Genomic DNA, 18,947 nt, shown 5'->3' on the forward strand with positions numbered 1-18,947 from the left:
TCTGGCAAGGGACGCCGAGGTTAAACAGCACTCTAGACACCCAGTTTCAGTTCGTCAGGGAAGCAGCTCTCTTTAGTCGTACCAACATGGGTTTATATACCCCCCTCTAACAGCAGGAGTCAAGGAATGGTTACTCTGTATCCGTAGGCAAGCCCGACACTGTTTTCCAAACAGGAAAAACCACAGGGGGACTGATCCCCAGCACCCTCCGGAACCCAACTGCACATTTTTTACACAGGGCGTTTAAAATTAAGGCAGCAAACTTACTGCTGCCGACGAGAGAAGTTGAGGATAAGCCTGCTCTGGGATATATGCTGAAACCCTACTCTCAGACTTTCACATTGTAAAACTGTTGAGTGAAAATGGGGTGGCTAGAGTGGGTTCTAATCTAATACAGATTCTTTCTTTCCTATGTTGAAGATGGTGGATGACCAAGTCTTAAATATAGATAACATATTGATAATAGTGACATGTACAAAACATACAGTAATGCATAATACTGGTTTAAAAATGATGGCTACGGCGATTTCCTCTATTTTTTAAAAAGCATGATGGTTCATGAGCAGGGTGAAATTTTATGAGAACCTTTGCCTTTGAATGCGGCCCTAAGGAAAATGGGATGAGGCGTCCGCAGCAGGAAGGGAATTCTAGTAGCGAAACCAGACATGTGTGAAAGTCTGATTCAGGACCAACCAGGCCAGTGTGGTTGACGTCAACGAAGCGAAGAGCGCAAAGTGACGTTGGGGAGCGACAATCAGGCCAGTATGAGTATTTGAATTTTGCTTGGGAGTAAGGAGGGACTACGGGAGGTTTCTGAGAGGAAGCATGTGACCTGACACAAGTTTTACAAGACACACAAGAAAATGATAGGGTTCCCAACCCACCAGGCAATGGCCAGTTCACAATTTCCTAGGATGTGTTTCTCCTCGGCGCCACCAGGAGGTAGCAGAGTAACGCTGAGAAGGGCGAGAGCCTCTGGCTGCGCCCCGGGTGCAGGTGACGGCCTGGGAACCTTTGAACCGAAACAGGTCTCCCCGTCTCCAGTCTTGGCTCAGCGCCTTTAAGTATCAGAACTTCCGGAAGCCTGACCTAGAGGATGGGGGGGTGGGGGGTGGAAAAGAAGCAAGTTAAGGAAAGGGGGAAATAAGGAAACTGCCAAAGTACGACAGCAACTTTTTCAAAGGTTTTGTCCCCATGAGCATCGCCTGCGGGGCCAGAGCATTCCTCCTAGGGGGACCTCATTGATTCCTTGAGTCATCCAACTTGGGAGCCCAGAAAGCCCCGCGACACCTCCTCCACTGGGACGAGAGTGGGAAGGCAGGCGGCGTCAGCGACACGCCTCTGCCAGCCGGGACCTAGCTGGGCCTGGCACCTCCCCGCAGGGCGCACCTAGGCGGGTCCATCGGCGCCGGGGACAGGGGTGTGGACCGGCAGCGAACAGGTGCGCGGCAGGGCCGGCCCCTCTCGGCAGGTGGAGCACTCCCAGAGGGTCTCTGTTTTCAGGGAGCGCGGTCCTATCAACTTTGGCCAGAGCAGCAGGTGGCTGCACAGGTCTCCTGGGGTGCAGGAGCCCTCCTGGCTAAGCGGTCACTTGGTTCAGGCCCTGGGGGCAGGAGCGCACCTGAGTCAGCCCACTTCCGGGGAGGGAGGCCCGCAAGCCCCTCCTCCGCCGCCCACCCCAAAGCCCAGCCCCAAGGCTCCCACCCTTGTGTACCTGGGCGGATCCATTCCTGGGAATGAACAGGGGGTGGAGTGACCCGGAGAGCCACCGCGCGCCGGGGTCAGTTGTCCTGGGAAACCCGAAGGCATGAGTTTCGTCCAAGTTTTCTTTGTAGGTTAGAACTCCTTCTGTGTGGGGAAAATGGACTTGGATTAGGGGCCGAGTGGAGCAAGCACCCTCTTCGGCCTTGGTGCTCGCCGCGCCCCCTACTCTCGGGATACTTGGGAGGGGACGCGCGGGCTCCGTCGCTGCTAGACGGCCGCGATGGCGCCGGCGCCCAGCGCGCGTTCTGGGGCGCCTGGCTCCCGGCCGGCCACTATGCTCTTCCTGTGGCTCTTTCTCATCACTTACTGTCCAGGTAAGGAATGGGGTCCCCGGTGCTGTGGGACGGCGGGAGGGCACTACAGGAGGTGGATGGAGAGGGCTGCGGCTTTTACCGTCCTGGAGGAGTCGGAACCAAGGGGGTGGGGGGTGATGGCTAGTTCGGGAGCGTAGATTCGAGACCACCAGATCCCGCCTGGTTGGGAAGACCCCTGTAAGCCAGAGGTAGGGACTTTCCTCTATTGGCGCGTCCAGCCCGCTCCTCCGCCTTTGTTGGAGATAACAGGAAGTGAAACTCTGGGGATCCTAAGCCTGAGAATTGTACGGAGAAGGGGACCCTTTGTGGGACAGAAGCAAGGCCCCCCCCCCCGATCACGGGAAAGGCCAGGCACTGGAATCTTGGGCACACCCCAAGATTTCTAAGTGTTGGGGTAACGGGGAGAGAGCACTCGAGGGCTAGATCAGACGTTTCCTGAAAGAAGAGCTTGAGAAACTACCTTGGCTTGGAGTGGGTGTGGAATTGGGGACTCCTCACCCCACCCACCTCCCGGGTATCTGTGGGGTGGACTTTTGAACCTCTAACCACCCTCCGCTGGCCAGCGCTCACCTACGTAAACGTTGGCTCGGATGGGGGCCGAAGGGTTCTATCTGCGTTTGAGGAGTCTCTGAGTAGGGAGAGGTAGACTGAGTATTCCAGGGACCTGGCCTGTGGAGCTACATATTTATCACTTTTCAGCCCCAAGGGTGTATAAAATGGGCATATCCAATCTGTCTCACCAGTCTAAGGGATTAAGGACCAGTATGCCAAGTGCTATGAAAAAAACAAAAACAAAAAACCGCACACACTGTCAGGTAGTGTGGCTCCTTGCTGTTGCGGTACCCACTGGGCTGACCCTCCTCTTTCTCCCAGCTCCTGCCAGCACCATCCAGGTGACTGTGTCTGACCCCTACCACGTAGTGATCCTGTTCCAGCCAGTGACACTGCCCTGCACCTATCAGATGAGCAACTCGATCTCATCCCCCATCGTGATCTGGAAGTACAAGTCATTCTGCCGAGACCGCGTGGCCGATGCCTTCTCCCCTGCCAGCGTGGAGAACCAGATAAATGCCCAGCTGGCAGCTGGCAACCCTGGTTACAACCCCTATGTGGAGTGCCAGGACAGTGTACGCACCGTTAGGGTGGTGGCCACCAAGCAGGGCAATGCCGTGACCCTAGGAGAGTACTACCAGGGCAGGAGGATCACCATCACAGGAAGTATGTGGGGCAAGGCGGGAGGAGGCTCGGTGGGTGGTGGAGAGAGTGTTTGAGTGTCTCAGTGGACTAATGAAGGGAGGGATTCTTCCATTTACCCACTGTCCATTCACCTGTCCACCCACTCACCCATCCATCCACCAATCCCTCCACCTATCCGTTGATTCACCTACCCACACATCCATCCACCCACATATCACCTATCATCCGTCTATCCTTTGATCCATTGCCCCACAGTACAGCCCCTACCATATACCAGGTTTGTTCCTGGCTCTGAGAACACAGAAATAAAACCATCAAATCACTCTCCTGTGAGCTCACAGTGTTGCAAGGGAGACATACCCAACATACAATGCCAGAAACTTGCAGATTTCAAACAAACAACCTAGTGGATATCAAAGTGGGGACTCATTTTATAATTAATACTAAAAATGCCAGCAATAAGACATATACTGCAGCCAGCTGTGGTGGGTGGCTCACGCCTATAATCCTAGCACTTGGGAGGCTGAGGCCGGAGAATCTTAAGGTCAGGACCAGCTTGTGCTACATGTAGTGAGACCCAAGGCCTGATTCAACTTGGAATGGATTAGACCACACAGCAACTGAGTCACTCCATTCTATCACTGTCATATTTTCAGAGGCCCTAGAGACAAGTGACTTGCTGGGAGTTACTCAGTTGATAACAGCTGCATCCTAACTTCACTACTGTAGGCCTAGTGTCCAATCATTCGTTCATTCATTCTAGGCAGGGGCTCTACCACTGAGCCACACCCCCAGCCCCTCACTGGGAAATTCTAGGCAGGGGCTCTACCACTGAGCCACACCCCCAGCCCCTCACTGGGGGATTCTAGGCAGGGGCTCTACCACTGAGCCACACCCCAGCCCCTCACTGGGGGATTCTAGGCAGGGGCTCTACCACTGAGCCACGCCCCCAGCCCCTCACTGGGGGATTCTAGGCAGGGGCTCTACCACTGAGCCACACCCCAGCCCATCACTGGGGGATTCTAGGCAGGGGCTCTACCACTGAGCCATGCCCCAGCCCATCACTGGTGGATTCTAGGCAGGGGCTCTACCACTGAATTACATCCATAGCCATTGTCTGTCAAGGATCTACTGTGTCCCAGATGCTGTTAGAAGCACTGGGAATACAGTGGTAAGCAGAACAGCCCTGATCCTGTTCCTGCCCTAAATTACCTTCTAGAAGTGACATTTTGGCAGTGAGAAGAAGACTTAGGAAGACTGAGAGTTCTGGGCATGGTGGTGCACACCGGTAATCCTAGCATTGGGGAGTAGATTAGGAGTTAGAACCAGTCTCAACTATGTAGCAAGTTGGAGGCCAGCCTGTCTTGGGGGGGGGGGGTTGGTTTTTATTTATTTATTTATTTATTTTTTTATTTTTTGGTCTTTCAAGACAGGGTTTCTCTGTGTAGCTTTTGGAGCCTGTCCTGGAGCTCGCTCTGTAGCCCAGGCTGGCCTTGAATTCACAGAGAGATCCACCTGCCTCTGCCTCCTGAGTGCTGGGATTAAAGGCATGCGCCACCGCCTCCCAGCTTTTTTTTTAAGTGTGGGAGATTTCAGATAGTTTTACAAGGTCCAAAGGAAAGAGCATTTGGTTGTGTGTGTTGAATGACTTGGATATGCCATCTTTGCCAGTGTGATCTGAAGAACCCAAAGGGTAGAGGAAGGACACAGGGATGCCAGGGGGCCAGGGGTGCAGGCTCCAGGTAATGGATGTGTCCATCATTCTGTGTGGGAGCACAGGAGGCGGGGTGACTCTTTGCAGATCCCTGGAAACCAGGCTGTAGAGTATGCCCTCTCCATATCAGGCCGCAGATGAAAGGTGGGGTCCCAGGGAATCAGGTCCTAAGGAATTGCCTTGAATCGCCATGGAAACTCACCAAACCCTCCAGCTGCCCTTGAAGTTGGGGAGAGGTTGAGTTCCTTGGGGGCTCCCACTGAGCCTAATTGCCCAACAGTGATCAGGACCTGGGTCTCTTCTGAGGGGTGAAAAACTCAAGAGTGTCCATCAGGATATATCCCGGGGGACCCTCATGACCCAGGGACCTCAAAGACTAGGTGACTCTAGCTGGCTTATTTCAACAGAGGTAGGTAAGTGGCTACCCTTTCGAAAGTCCAAGTAGCCATGGGAGCTTCCTTCCTCTTCAGCTTTGAGGGTAAAGAGAGGTGGGCCTCTCGGTGGCATCCCTAGGCTCACCCACCCTCCTAATTTTTAAGAGTGAAAGTTAAGTGTAGCCTGCCTGTCCCCAGCTACTCCAGCTGAGGCAGGGGAGCAGAAGCTCAAGGCATGCTGGGCCACTCAGTGAACCCTTGTCTCCAAAAGTTAAGACAGTAAAAAGGGCTAGAATACAGCCGGTGGTGAGGCGCCCGTCTAGTGTAGGTAAGGACATAGGTCCCCAGGAACTGCAGAAAAAAACAGTGATGGAAAAAAATCAGTGTCCATCCCCCAGCACCTCTCTTCCACTCCGCCTGCTTCGGGAGATGTGGGGTGTTTATCACAGGCCCTCGTGTTAGCCTCTTCAGGCCGCTTGGAGCTATGTCCCCCATTCCGAGCAGCACTGAATAGGACCCTGAGGACCTCTAAAATCCTGAGGCTCCCCTCTGCCGTGTGTAAATAAGGAGTCAGGACGTAGCCATGGAAGAGCCCAGCCTCTGTTCCCAGTGGAACCATGTCTTTCACCTCACACGTGGAATCAGGGCCCAGCCCCTGTGATCTTGGGGGCCAGCAGGGACCAGGAACAGGGTGTGCCCCACAGGAAGGAGGTGGGCCCAGGCCTCAGGAGTGATCAAAAGAAGCCGGAAAGCCTTACTGTTCATGGGTTCTGAAAACATCAGATGGGCCAAATACAATACAGCAAGGCCCAGGTCTGGTCCTGGAGGCCCTTGGTTTTAATGTCTGGCCTATGTAATCATTTCCTGTGGCGGGGGTTCCTTCTCGCTCCTTCATCTTTGGGCAGGACCTGCTGTAGAGTGCATGGGTCAGGGAAAAGCGATCAAATCCATAGACCCATGGGAGACAGAACAGTCGAGTAGCACCACAGCCAGTGAGCCTCCCCAGCAGCCAATCCCATGGGATCAAGGTCCCCTCGTGGTATCTCCAAGAACATTAACCACGGGTGCCCCAGCTCACAGCACCCAACACCCACTGTTGTATCCCAGACACATAAGTGGGAAATGATGGGTCCAGAAAGCCATGAAGAAAAGTCTGGAATATTTAGGACAGTTTTAAGTTACTGAGTTTTTGAGGGGTCTGTGAAAGGATGGGTGTCTGTGTTAGAGGGGATCTGTGCATAACACCTCAGTCAACAATGGCCAGAAGTCGGTCTTCCCTCCTCAGAAGTCACCCTGGGCAGCCTTCCCAGAGCTGAACAGCCCCCGCTTCCACGCCTGGCACCGTCTCTCCCTCCTAGGTCATGTCCTTTATGCTGCTTCTCCCCATCCATAGGCAGTGTGTTTTAACTCTGGTCGGAAGTGCACTGAGAACAGCTTTCCTCCATGGAGTTTCTAGAACCTCTGAACATCTTTTTACTGAAGAACTCTGAAACCGTTTGTGTCTGTCCTTCTCCAGGATTTTACTCTGCAGCCCAGGCTGGCACCGAACTCACAATCCTCCTACTTCAGCCTCCCAAGTGCTGGAATTAACATTATACCATCACATCTGGCTCAAGCTTTTGTTTTTATAATCAGCAAATTAAATGTGAGTTCGAGGCCAACCTGCCCTGCATAATGAGTTCCAAGCCAGCCAGTCTCAAAAAAGGAAGGAAGAAATAAAATAAGCCAATAAAGAACTAAACATACCTATTATGAAAAAAATTCCAAAACAAAAAAATAATTATTTAAATGAGGTAAGTGGGATTGTTTTCTATTCCTGTGCATTTTCTTGCCCTTGATCAGGAGAAGCAAGATTCTCCAAGCAGCTTTAGTTTGCTATGAGATTACATATCACGTGGAAAATGTTTTTGAATGTTCCTGAGAGGTTAAGGCTGATTGCATGTTAGTGTTGTAAAATAAGTGTGACCTTGGAATCCCCTGGAAAGGCCAGGGAACCGCAGGTGCTCTCTAGACAAACTGAGAACCTTCGCTTCCTTTTCTTTGCTGTCTTTCTGTTTTGTTGGTTTGTTTGGAGACAGGGTCTCTCTGTACCCTTGACTGTCTTAGAACTCACTTTGTAGACCAGGCTCAAAACTCAGAGATCCACCTGCCTCTGCCTCTCAAGTGCTGGGACCAAAGGTGTGCGCCACCACCCCCCCACTGAACCTTTACTTTCTAATGAAGGTTACTTAAACACTTCCTGGGACATTCAGTGCAGTTTGTTGTCTGTTGGGGGACAGGGTTTGAGGTGGTCTCCCTATGTAGTCCAGGCTGGCTTCCAACTCCATCCTCTTGCCTTAACCTCCCCAGTGCTGGCCATCATAGACTATGCCACCCATACCCCCGGCCATGTTGAATGTTGAATGAATGGATCAGGCATTTATTTGGTAACCAGGTGTCTGGAATGCTGAGACAAGCAATAAAAGCTAAGGAGAGAGCTAGCCCTCCATGGAATCGGAGGTGACTGAGGCTGACTCTGTTCTTCTGCCATATTGTCACAGGTGAAGAAGTAGGAATGAGCATATGAGCAGGGTGTTAGGTGGCCGGCCGTCAGTGAGCAGAGGAGCCATGTGAGTTGGGGTGGCCAGGAAGAGTGCTCCTCCAGGTTGGGGCTTGAGTAAGGAGAGGGAACCTAGCTGGATCAGCAGAAAGGATGGGCTGGAGGCCAGTGAGATCGTGGGGATGACATTGACATAGCCAGTGGCCAGAGAACATGCTAAAGGCTTTGCAGGCCTGCGGACTATACTCGGCATGATCTAGATGGATTTTGGAAAGGGGTTTCTTTTGAGGGAGGTTTAGCCCTTCGTAGCTGGTGTCCCAGTAGGTGCCAGGTACCAGGATTTGGGCAGCCACAGCTAACACGGGTGGGGTGGACAGATTGTCATGCAGGGTCCTAGGTCCATGGGACCAGGTAGCAGGCAGGTCATTAGGAGCCTATGCCTGAGAAGACCACAGCCATGATCCCCTGGGGTTCTGTTGGCTAGAAGAAATGCTTACCACTTGGGCAGAGGCTTCCCTGTCCTGCTTTGCTAGGTGGAGGAAAGGCTGTAACTAATTAGGGCCTGAGGAGTAGAGAGGAAACCGGATGTGCTAAAAGACTTTCATTAATGGTGTAATTAGCAGGCTCCTGGCCTGGGGCTGCAGCAGACCAGAGCGTCCCCAAGCCCTGGGACTGACCTGGAATGTGGGGACAGAATGGGAGGGGGTGGGCTTGGAACTGGCAGTGTCTCTCCCACACCCGTCACACCCACTCCTTGGTGCCCGGGCATCTCCTATCTGGGATCTGGCCTAGTTAGCTTGGCTTCCTACTTAGGCGCCTGCCCATCCTCAAGGTCTGATGAGGGAGGTGAGACTTCAGCTTTGAGACTTGGTAAGAAGGATGTGTCTGAGTTGAAGGCACAGGCACTGGAGTCAGACTGTCTCTGCCTTTGGCTGGATTAGGTCATCACTCCACACCACATGTCTCACCTCCAAAACCACAGTGATAATGATGCTCACCTCCTAGGCTTGGTTTGGGCTGTTGTTGCTTCATGTCAATGTTGGGGATCTAAGTCGGGCTCTGTGTGCTAGGCAAACCTTCTACCCCTAAGCCACAGACGTAAGGTCATACTGTTGCCCAAACGGGGGTTCAGCTTGAGACAGTGCTGCCTCAGCCTCCTGGGTGCAGAATGAGCAGCCTGTGCCACCATGCCTGGCACCCAGATGTTTTCAAATAACCCATGTTTGGTGTTTGATTTTAGCGGGGTGGGGTGGTGCCTGCAATCCCAGCACTTGGGAAGCTGAGTTTGGGAGGATTTCCAGTTCAAGGCCAGTCTGGCTACAGAGTGAGATACTGTATCCAACAAACAAAAACTAACGATTTAGTACTTATTTCATGTGTCTGATTTTTGCCTATATGTATATATGTGTACCGTGTGCATGCCCAGTCCCTGGGGAGGTGGGGGAGGGTGCTGGATCCCCTGGAACTAGAGTTACGGATGGTTGTGAGCTCTCGAGTGGGTCCTGAGAACGCAGTGAGAGCAGTGAGGGCAGCAGCTGCTGAGCCATTTCTGCAGCCCCGCACGCTTGCTCCCTTCCCATGGTGTGGGGGAGGTGGAGGGATGGACGGACAGACACCTTCCCCTGAGGTGTCTTCATACTGTCTCCTCCTGACCCAGATGCTGACCTGACGTTCGAGCAGACGGCCTGGGGGGACAGTGGGGTGTATTACTGCTCTGTGGTCTCAGCCCAGGATCTGGATGGGAACAACGAGGCATACGCAGAGCTCATTGTCCTCGGTGAGTCGCCCTGGGTTCAGAGGGCCCTGAGGGGGGGGGGAACTGCTGCTCCTTTAGTCCACTCTTGTGTTTCCCCTCTGTCATCCAGCTACCGTGCTGGGCCCTGTCGCCTGCTTGCCCCCCCCCCTTTGCGACACTGCCAGTCACTTGGGCTTCTCTGTGCCCTGCACCCCAGACAGAACCCTTCCCTATATGGCATTTCAAATCAGCCAGAGCCAAAGTAATAGTGGAGAGGACTGAGGAATCTACTGGCTTCTCTTTTAAAAACACACACATGGAGGCAGGTGGGTCTCAGGTTTAGGCCAGCCTGGTCTACAGAGCGAGTTCCAGGGTAGGCAGATCTACAAAATAGAAAGACTCTGCCTCAAAAACAAACAAAAAAAGTAAAAGGTAGCCGAGTTGATTGGTAGTGAGACCTCTCTTGACTGTGGGAGGTCGGTTCTGGGTCCCTTATGGAAAACAGTGGCGAACTCACATAGAAGCTGTAACTTTTCCACTGCTCAAGGTTCCTTAGAATGTCTGATAAAGCAAGTATGTTAAAATGCAGGCTGTTACATTGTTGCTGAGAGGATAACAGCAAGAAAACAAGTCCGCACATGTTTGATAAGGTGGTGTGTTCCCAGAGGGTGGTGGCCCATGAAACCCTGTGCTTGGGAGCCAGTCCTCAGCCACATAGTCCCTTTGAGGACAGCCTATGCTATATTGAATTTCAGGGTAGTCTGAGCTACACAGTGAATTTCTAGCTAGCCTGGGCTACATAGTGAGACCTGTTTAAAAGGGAGTGGGGGCATTTTCTTTTGGATATTTTTCTATGTATTCTGGATTTGGAAGGCCAGCTGTATAACTGAGATTGGACCTCCTTTCTGCCACATTCCCAGGGCTACAGTGTACCATGAATCCTTTGTCCAAACACAAAGTTTGTCTTCTGTCCTTTTGGGGGTGGTGCTGTGTGTGATTTATGCAGTGTGTAGAAATTTGAGTCTGTGTTAAACAAGGCGGATGGATGTCAGGGGCAGGGTAGTGTCCCCAGGGTCTCCAGTCTGGTCAAGCGGTTTCCTTGCCTGAGCCAATCAGAAGCCATCCCTTAGTCTTGCATGGCATGTGCTGGATATGAGAGAAGCTTCAGTTGTGTGTTGCCATCCTCAGATGTGAGCAAGTGCGTGATGCAAACAGGTTCAGAGAGGGCTCGAGCCACAGGACAAAGGGCACGTGGTGGAATCCATCCTCTGATGACCTAGCGGCCTTTATTGGCATGCACCATCAATAGTTCTTGGAGCTACTCGGGATCTTACAAGTTTGGTGCCGTGTTTGTGGTTTATAGCTAATTGCTTATCTTATTAAAAATTGAATTAGGGGGCTGGAGAGATGGCTCAGAGGTTAAGAGCACTGACTGCTCTTCCAGAGGTCCTGAGTTCAATTCCCAGCAACCACATGGTGGCTCACAACCATCTGTAATGAGATCTGGTGCCCTCTTCTGGCCTGCAGTCATACATGCTGTATACACAATAAATAAATAAATCTTTTTTTTTTTTTTTAAATTGAATTAGGAACTTTTTTTTTTTTTTTGAAACAGGGTCTCACTGTGTAGCCCAAATTGAAGTGGCGATCCTTCAATATCTCCTCCCTCTTGAGTACTTATATTGTAGCAGGTGCCGCACAACTGACTGAAACTGGGCAATTTTTTAAATCCCAAGGTAACTCAACTGCACAGTATTAGCCACCGTGATGGTGGTGGTATGTCAGGGAGCCTGTGCAAACCCCGGCTGTGCCCTCGGAGGAAGAGGAGAGTATTCCTAGTGTCATGAGGCAAAGTTCTGGCCTCTTGGACCACATGTTTTAGGTTTTTAATTCGTTTATTTGTTGTGAGCCAGGATCTCGTGTAACCTTCAGTTCATTATGTAGCTAAGGCTTGTTTAAACTCCTGTTGTTCCTGCCTCAGCTAAGTGCATATGCTCTGGAGAGAGGTGTGTTGATGTAGAACCATAGTTTCCTCTGTGTGTGTGTGTGTGTGTGTGTGTGTGTGTGTGTGTGTATACACTCTCCTGATGTTTGTGGGACACAGGACCTCTATAGCACCTGGGTCTTGAAACTTACCTGTACGACCCAATTTGTGAACAGAGCTCACACCTTCAAGGGTCACAGGCTCAGGACCATATATGATTTTAATGTGCCTTCATGGCCCCTTACTATGTTGGAAAAAACTATTGTGGGTGGAGTGTAGCTAGGTAGTAAAGCACATGCTTAGCATTCATGAGGTCCTGGGTTCAACACTCCAGTGCTTCAAAAATATATAGATTGTATTTCACAATTATGTTGCTATAGAGATAATTCATTATGATATTCTTGGTATCATAATGTTTTCTTCATATTTTACTATTCAGAATTTAACCTTGATACAACCTTTATTTGATAATTTCATACAAGTATATAATATGTTTTGGTCATATGCATGCACATAACCCACTTCCAATTTGCCCCAGATACCCCCAACACGCTCCTTTCCCAAATTCACCCGTTTTTAAAAAATAACCTGAGTCCTGTTCTTGTTGGCTCTGTGCTCATGGGTGTAGAGCCATCCGCACTGGAGCATGGGCAGACCTACCCCGCGGCCACAGCCCCACAGAAAAGTGACTGGCTTCCCCAGCAGCTGTAAGTTGCCAATAGTTCCTCATTTCGAGCCCTGAGTGGTGGCTCCTGCCTGTGATCCTGGAACTTTAGGAGGTGGAGGGCAGCAAGACTGCTTCAAGTTCAAGACCATCCTGAGCCACCGTGTGAGAGAGACCCTGTTTCAAACCAAATAATAAACCATTTTTGGTGGTCTCTAGAGTATACCTACCATGCCTGACAGGACCAGCGTAGGTGGAAGATGGGAATGCCAGGCTGAGGCCAGACCCTTCAGAGGGGACCCTTGTGGCAGGGTGGAAGGCATATATATCCCTCCATCCAGGACCACCCTAGGTCACCATTGTCTCTGTCACTGCTCAGGGCATGTTTTCCACGGTTGACGCTGGCCGTTCTTAAGGGTGGTGGCTTTGGCTGGACATGGCCAACATAATCTTGTTTCTCTTTTGTCCCTCCAGGCAGGACCTCAGAGGCCCCTGAGCTCCTACCTGGTTTTCGGGCGGGGCCCTTGGAAGGTATGGGGGTGGAATGCCTGGTAGGGATCCTCTTGGGGGCCGATAGTTTGCTTCTGTTTCTAGTATTCTCCCTACCCCCTAATCACTTCTCGCTGTGGACCTCCACTAAACCTGCCCCATTCTGTGACATCTAGTGGCCTGGCTGTGGGCTTGGGGTGGCCTGGGCTGGTTGAAGAGGTTCCGGGGTGTAGGCGAGGGACTCGAGTGACTGGTACCTGCTGCGTTCTTCTGGGCTGCAGGTATGGGCTGTGGCTTTCCCTTCCTGAAGGTGCCTTTCATGTTGCTCCAGCCAGGCTCCCTCTTGCCCTCTGCTTTGTCTGCTGGAACTCAGGATAAGGTCTCCTGTGGGGACTTAACCTGGCTGTAGTGGGGTGGCGTCCCTCTGTTGCTACGCCCTAGTCTTGGGCACAGAGAACCAAGCGGTAGTTACAGGTTCTCTGAGGAGCTTTGCCGCTAGTCCCTTGGCCCAGAGCTGGCACCACACCACCCTGTGGAGCTTGGGTGCCCTGCCTATCCCTGTCCATCTTTGTTGTTACTCAGGCCTCCCAGCTCAGAGCCCGTTCTCCTTTCTCTGCAGATTGGCTCTTTGTGGTCGTGGTCTGCCTGGCGAGCTTCCTCCTCTTCCTCCTCCTGGGCATCTGCTGGTGCCAGTGCTGTCCCCACACCTGCTGCTGCTATGTCAGATGTCCCTGCTGCCCAGACAAGTGCTGCTGCCCTGAGGCCCGTAAGTACCCCTCACCTGCTTCCTGTACTGGAACTGTACGGGCACATCAGCCTGCCCTCTAGATCTGGAGAGCGAGGCAGTGTGTACAGCAGGCCGTGCAGGACCTGCTACTCTCCAGTATCGGTCACGTACTTCAGCTTTTAAGTTTGAGGCTTCCCTTGTGGTGTTGGGGACTGAAGCGAGGACCCTGTGCGTGCTGGGCAAACCCTGCCACTGAGCTTCTGCCCTGACTCTGAGGTTTTTCTTTTGAGAGGATAATTTACGGCTGTGGTTCAAAAGCAAGACCACCAAGAATAGTAATGTCCAACATTGTAAGACAGTGTTCACAGGAAAAGTAAAGCTCCCTTAAAACACAATCCGGGGGCGGGGGTGGGTGGGGGATGGTGGCAGTTTTCCTAGGCAATCCCAGCACTGTGGGAAGGTAGAGACAAGATCTGAAGTTCAAGGCTAGCCTGGGCTACACAGGGTCCTGTCTCAAAAAACAAGACAAAAACCTCCCAGGGAAAGGTAAGAAACCAAGCAGGGTTTGTAGGGTGCATCACTTCAGCCAACTTTGGCCGCACACAACCACTCAAACTGCACGTGCCACATGGAGCCTGTCTTGAGACAGCCCTCACATCCAGGCAGGCATCTGTGGAGGGCTGCAGATAGAAACTGGGACCAGAAATGAAGGAAGCACACACCTAAAGCAGAGGAACGAGACGAGAAAGCAAGTGACTGCAGCTGCCTGTGCCTCTTAGGGGACAAGGCTGCTGGCCCTTTAGTTTTCCTGGGGAGGCTGTTGGGATAGCTCTGCACCTTAGTGCACAGCCCACAGAAAAGAACAGGCCAAATGGGGCTTTGAGGCCAGCTAGGTGCCTGACGGGCAGAGCTCTGCACAGCAGGAGTTCGGAGGTTTTGTGTGGACAGCATTTGGTGGGGCCCACGTAACGTGTTCCACACCTGCTCCTGTTGGCCACTGCCGTGAACCGGTGCACAGGTCAGGGAGGCCTGCTGGGTACTGTGTGTGTGGCCTCAGAGCCATGTTCCCTTCTCTATCGGGTACAACCATTGAGGGACTGGAGTGAAGGGGCCACGCTGTATGCTCCGTCCCAGGACCATGCTTTATCCATCTCGACTCACGTGTCACATACCCACGGACTCGTTGCCTCCCTCCCACGGGACGGTCTTCCTGTGTGCTCTGCCCCAGCCCTACTGCTAATTATAACCCAGCCAGTCTCCTTAACTAATGAAGGGGTTCCTCATGGGCAGAGCTGAGCACTTAAGTTTTCTGCTTCCAAATCAGAGGAGCAAGGAACCTTCGAGCTTCTGGAGTCCCAAGGAGGGCCCAGTGACATTTGTATTGAACCAGACTCTCAAGTACTCTTATCACTGACCTACATTCCTGGGCCTCTTTTTACTTATTTTGAGACAGCATCTTCCTAAATTACTCAAGCTGGCTGGCCTTAAAACTCTGTAGCCCTTTAAGACTGGAGAGATTAGCCCAGTGTGGTGGCACGTGCCCATAATCCCAGCATTCAGGAGGCAGAGGCAGGTGGATCTCTATGAGTTTGGGGCCAGCCTGGTCTACATCAGGCAGCTCACAACTGCCTATGACTCCAGCTTCAGGGTATCTTATTCCTCTGGTCTCCAGGGGCACCTACCCATCCCCCACCACACACATACACAAATGAAAAATATAGACGTAAATCTTTAGAACAAACAACAACAACAAATTCCAGGGAGCCAGGGCCGGTGCGATGGCTCAGGAAAGGCGCTTGCTGCAAAGCCTGACACCAGAGTCTAAGCCCTGGGACCCACGTGGTAGCAGAGAACAGACTTCCGGAAGTTGTGCTCTGACTTCCACACATGCTGTGGCACACTCACTAAATGTAGATGATGATGATAAACAGTCAAAAACCCTCTGGCTCTGACCGGCCTTGAACATGTTGTAATCCTCCTGCCTTGGCCTCCTAGGTAGCTGGTGTTACAGGCCTGCACCACCAAGCCAGGCTGGATCCAGTGACTTGAGTTAGGAATTGCCACCAGGACCCAGCCTCTAGCCTGGAAGGATTTACCCTTGAGCTGTCAGACCACAGTCAGCTGGGTGGGCAGGTGGGTGTGGCCAGCAGTTGGAAACCCTGGAGGTATGCACTCCTCCTGGGTGCAGGCAAGGTAGCTTCGGAAGCTCCTGTGTGCATGTCCTTGCCTGACTCCACAGTGACAACTTTTCCACAGTATGGTCTACGCTGCCTCAGCTTATGTAGACAGGAGTGGTCCCAGAATGGGGGCAGCGGGGGGGGGGGGGGGGGGGGCAGCTTTCATTCTCTAAAGGGAGTGACCTTGCCTAGTATTGCCTTTAGGTGCAAGCCTGTCATTCTTAGTTTCCATGATAGCTGGGGCAGGAGGGTCACAAGTTCAAGGTCTGTCTTATTAAGATCTTCCTGGGCCACTTACAAAGCCCTGTCTCAAGACAAAAAAAAAAAAAAAAAAGGTGGGGGGTAGGAATGTGACTCAGTGGTAAAACAGTTACCTAAGAAGTCTAGGGTTCTGGGATCCTTCCCCAGTACCAAAACACGGACACACACAGTCATCCTGGCATTTCGCATGAAACCTTTCCATTGTCAGCTGTTGGCAGATAACCACGATGTGCAAATTGGTGCCCCGATACGCCAGTGTGCACCCCATTCTCATAACTCCATGTGAAGTCAGAGAGGAAGTAGGAACTTGGCGAAGGCTGGGTTCCCTAACCTACAGTGTTGCAGGAATGGGATGGAGAGGCAAACTCATGTCCCCGCAGAACCCCATTCCAGCGTGGGACAGCGGAGCTTCTGATCACCTTTCTCATCCCAATCTGCCCTCCCAGTTTATGCTGCCGGCAAAGCAGCCACCTCAGGCGTCCCCAGCATCTACGCCCCCAGCATCTACACCCACCTCTCTCCTGCCAAGACCCCACCACCACCACCTGCCATGATTCCCATGGGCCCTCCCTACAGCAGGTACCCTGGAGACTTTGACAGGAACAGCTCAGGTAAGGCCTGGGGGAAGCCAAACAGGGTGGGATAGGGCTGGAAGGGAGCATGGAAGACTGGGAGTGCCCTGCTTTGCTCCAAAGAGCAATTACTGACCATGTGATTTCTACTAGTCGGTGGCCACAGCTCCCAGGTACCTCTGATGCGTGATGTGGACGGCAGTGTGTCTTCAGGTAAAAACAAACTGTTGTTTTGAGGTTGAATGTGCCTGCATTTCCTCCCCACGCCCCAAACCAACCACCTTGTTCCTCTCCTCAGAAGTAAGAAGTGGCTACAGGATACAGGCTAGCCAGCAGGACGACTCCATGAGGGTCCTATACTATATGGAGAAGGAGCTAGCCAACTTTGACCCTTCCCGGCCTGGCCCTCCCAATGGCCGAGTGGAACGGGGTGAGCTGCAAACCTGGGTCTAAGGGGAAGCATGCTTGCTACCAATCTTGTAGACACTCCTTGCCTGCTGTGCTCCCAGGGGACGGTGTGAGCCTATGGGTCACAAGGTTGGACCTGTCTTAGTACCAGTGACATCTCCCTTCTCTACAGCCATGAGTGAAGTCACCTCCCTCCATGAAGATGACTGGAGATCTCGGCCTTCCAGGGGTCCTGCCCTTACCCCAATCCGGGATGAGGAGTGGAGTGGCCACTCGCCTCGGAGTCCCAGGATGTGGGAGCAGGAACCCCTTCAAGAACAGCCAAGGGGCGGCTGGGGATCCGGGCGGCCTCGAGCCCGCTCTGTGGATGCTCTGGATGACATCAACAGGCCTGGCTCCACTGAATCAGGAAGGTCTTCTCCCCCAAGTAGTGGGAGAAGAGGACGGGCCTATGCACCTCCCAGAAGCCGCAGCCGGGATGACCTCTATGACCCCGACGATCCTCGGGACTTGCCACATTCCCGAGATCCCCACTACTATGACGACTTGAGGTCTAGGGATCGGCGAGCTGACCCCAGATCCCGTCAGAGATCCCGGGACCCTCGGGATGCTGGCTCCAGGTCACGGGACCCTCAATATGATGGGCGACTATTAGAAGAGGCCTTAAAGAAAAAGGAGTCTGGAGAGAGAAGGAGACTTTACAGGGAGGAAGATGAGGAAGAGGAAGGCCACTACCCCCCAGCGCCGCCTCCTTACTCAGAGACTGACTCGCAGGCCTCGAGGGAGCGGAGGATGAAAAAGGTGAGCCGGGACCCTCTGACTTCAGACCCTCCAGACCCTCCTCCCCCAGCCCGTCCAGCTCATACTTTTTTCTTTTCTCCCTTTGCAGAATTTGGCCCTGAGTCGGGAAAGTTTAGTCGTCTGATCTCACGTTTTGTATGTAGCTTTTATACTTTTTTTTTTAATTGGAGTACTGATGAAACTCTTTACCAAGCCTAATAAAATGCCTAATCACAAGTTCTAAGCGTCTGTTTTGCTGAGCGAGATGGGGGGGAAACCAGCGCAGGAAGGGACCAGACAGGCAGGCCTTCTGCCTTCTCTTTGGCCTGCAGCCTGGAGTACGTGCCCCATGCCGCCTCCGCCCTGCCCCGCCCCGACGTGCGCATGCGCTCCGCATCCGGGAGCGCGCGTGCGCGTCCTTTCCCCCCCCCCCAAGTCCTCTGGTCTCCCCCACGACCTACTTTACAGTCTTCCAGCCCTGTGACCCCGGCGATCTGAGCCCCGCGTGCGTGTGGCCGGGCATTGTAGCCCGGCCCGCGTTCCAGCCCGTGGTGGTCCCTGTTGAGTCCCCGGGCCCAAGCGCGTGCGCGCCCGGCCGCCACCAGAGGCAGACGGCGCGCGCGCTCCCCGGGGCCTGCCCTCCCCCTCCCCTCCCCCGCGCGCGTCCGCCCCGGGATCGCGCCGTCGCCGCCACCGCGCGCGCGCAGCTCCAGTAAAGGAGGGAAAAAAAAAAAAAAAAAAAAAAAAAGGAAAAAGAGAAAGGGGGGGGGGGGTAGATAGAAAGCGGCGGCGGCTGCAGCCACGATCCGCCGCCGGACCGGGCCAAGCCGGGCGGAGGGCGAGCGAGCCGGTGATCCAGGGAACCGGGCGGCCGCCATCCAGACTGGGCCGTGGTTAAAAAAAAAAAAAAAAAAAAAAAGCTCAAGTCGCGGCGGCGAGCGCTCAGGGAAGCAGGCCCCAGGCCGCGTGCGGCGGACCGGCGGGCGGACGGGCGGGCGGACCGGCGGGCGGGCGGGCGGGGGGCAGCTGAGCTGCGGCCCGGAGCCTCAGGCCGCCCGGAGTCGGCGGAGGCGGCAGGAGGAGGCGGCGGCGGCTGCAGGAGCGGCGGCGGCGGCGGCGGCGGCATCTCCTCCTCACATGACCCCACTGTTTGTCCCCGTGATCAGCGCGAGCGGCTCCCGTGTCTCCTCCGTCCCCTCCTGCCGCGCGGCGTGAGCGCCGGGCTCGGGCCCCCCCGGCCGCCCGCCC

At 53.4% G+C, this 18,947-nt stretch overlaps 1 protein-coding gene across 2 annotated transcripts; it reads left to right on the plus strand.

Moving 5' to 3' along the window:
- Positions 1-1,700: 1,700 nt before the first annotated feature.
- Lsr (lipolysis stimulated lipoprotein receptor) lies at positions 1,701-17,936 on the plus strand. 2 transcript variants are annotated; one of them, XM_059275348.1, is made up of 10 exons: positions 1,701-2,078; positions 2,952-3,296; positions 9,560-9,679; positions 12,760-12,816; positions 13,394-13,540; positions 16,386-16,550; positions 16,665-16,724; positions 16,810-16,941; positions 17,092-17,720; positions 17,809-17,936. In XM_059275348.1, exons 1-10 carry the CDS (start codon positions 1,985-1,987, stop codon positions 17,842-17,844), a joined length of 1,785 nt encoding a protein of 594 aa, XP_059131331.1. In that variant the 5' UTR covers positions 1,701-1,984; the 3' UTR covers positions 17,845-17,936. The 2 variants fall into 2 exon arrangements, with proteins under 2 accessions (XP_059131331.1, XP_059131337.1); XM_059275354.1 differs by lacking the exon at positions 12,760-12,816 and having other exon boundaries at positions 1,702-2,078.
- The last annotated feature ends 1,011 nt before the right edge of the window (positions 17,937-18,947 follow it).

This window comes from Peromyscus eremicus, chromosome 1, assembly GCF_949786415.1.
Source record: "Peromyscus eremicus chromosome 1, PerEre_H2_v1, whole genome shotgun sequence".
NCBI classification, from domain to species: Eukaryota; Metazoa; Chordata; class Mammalia; order Rodentia; family Cricetidae; genus Peromyscus; species Peromyscus eremicus.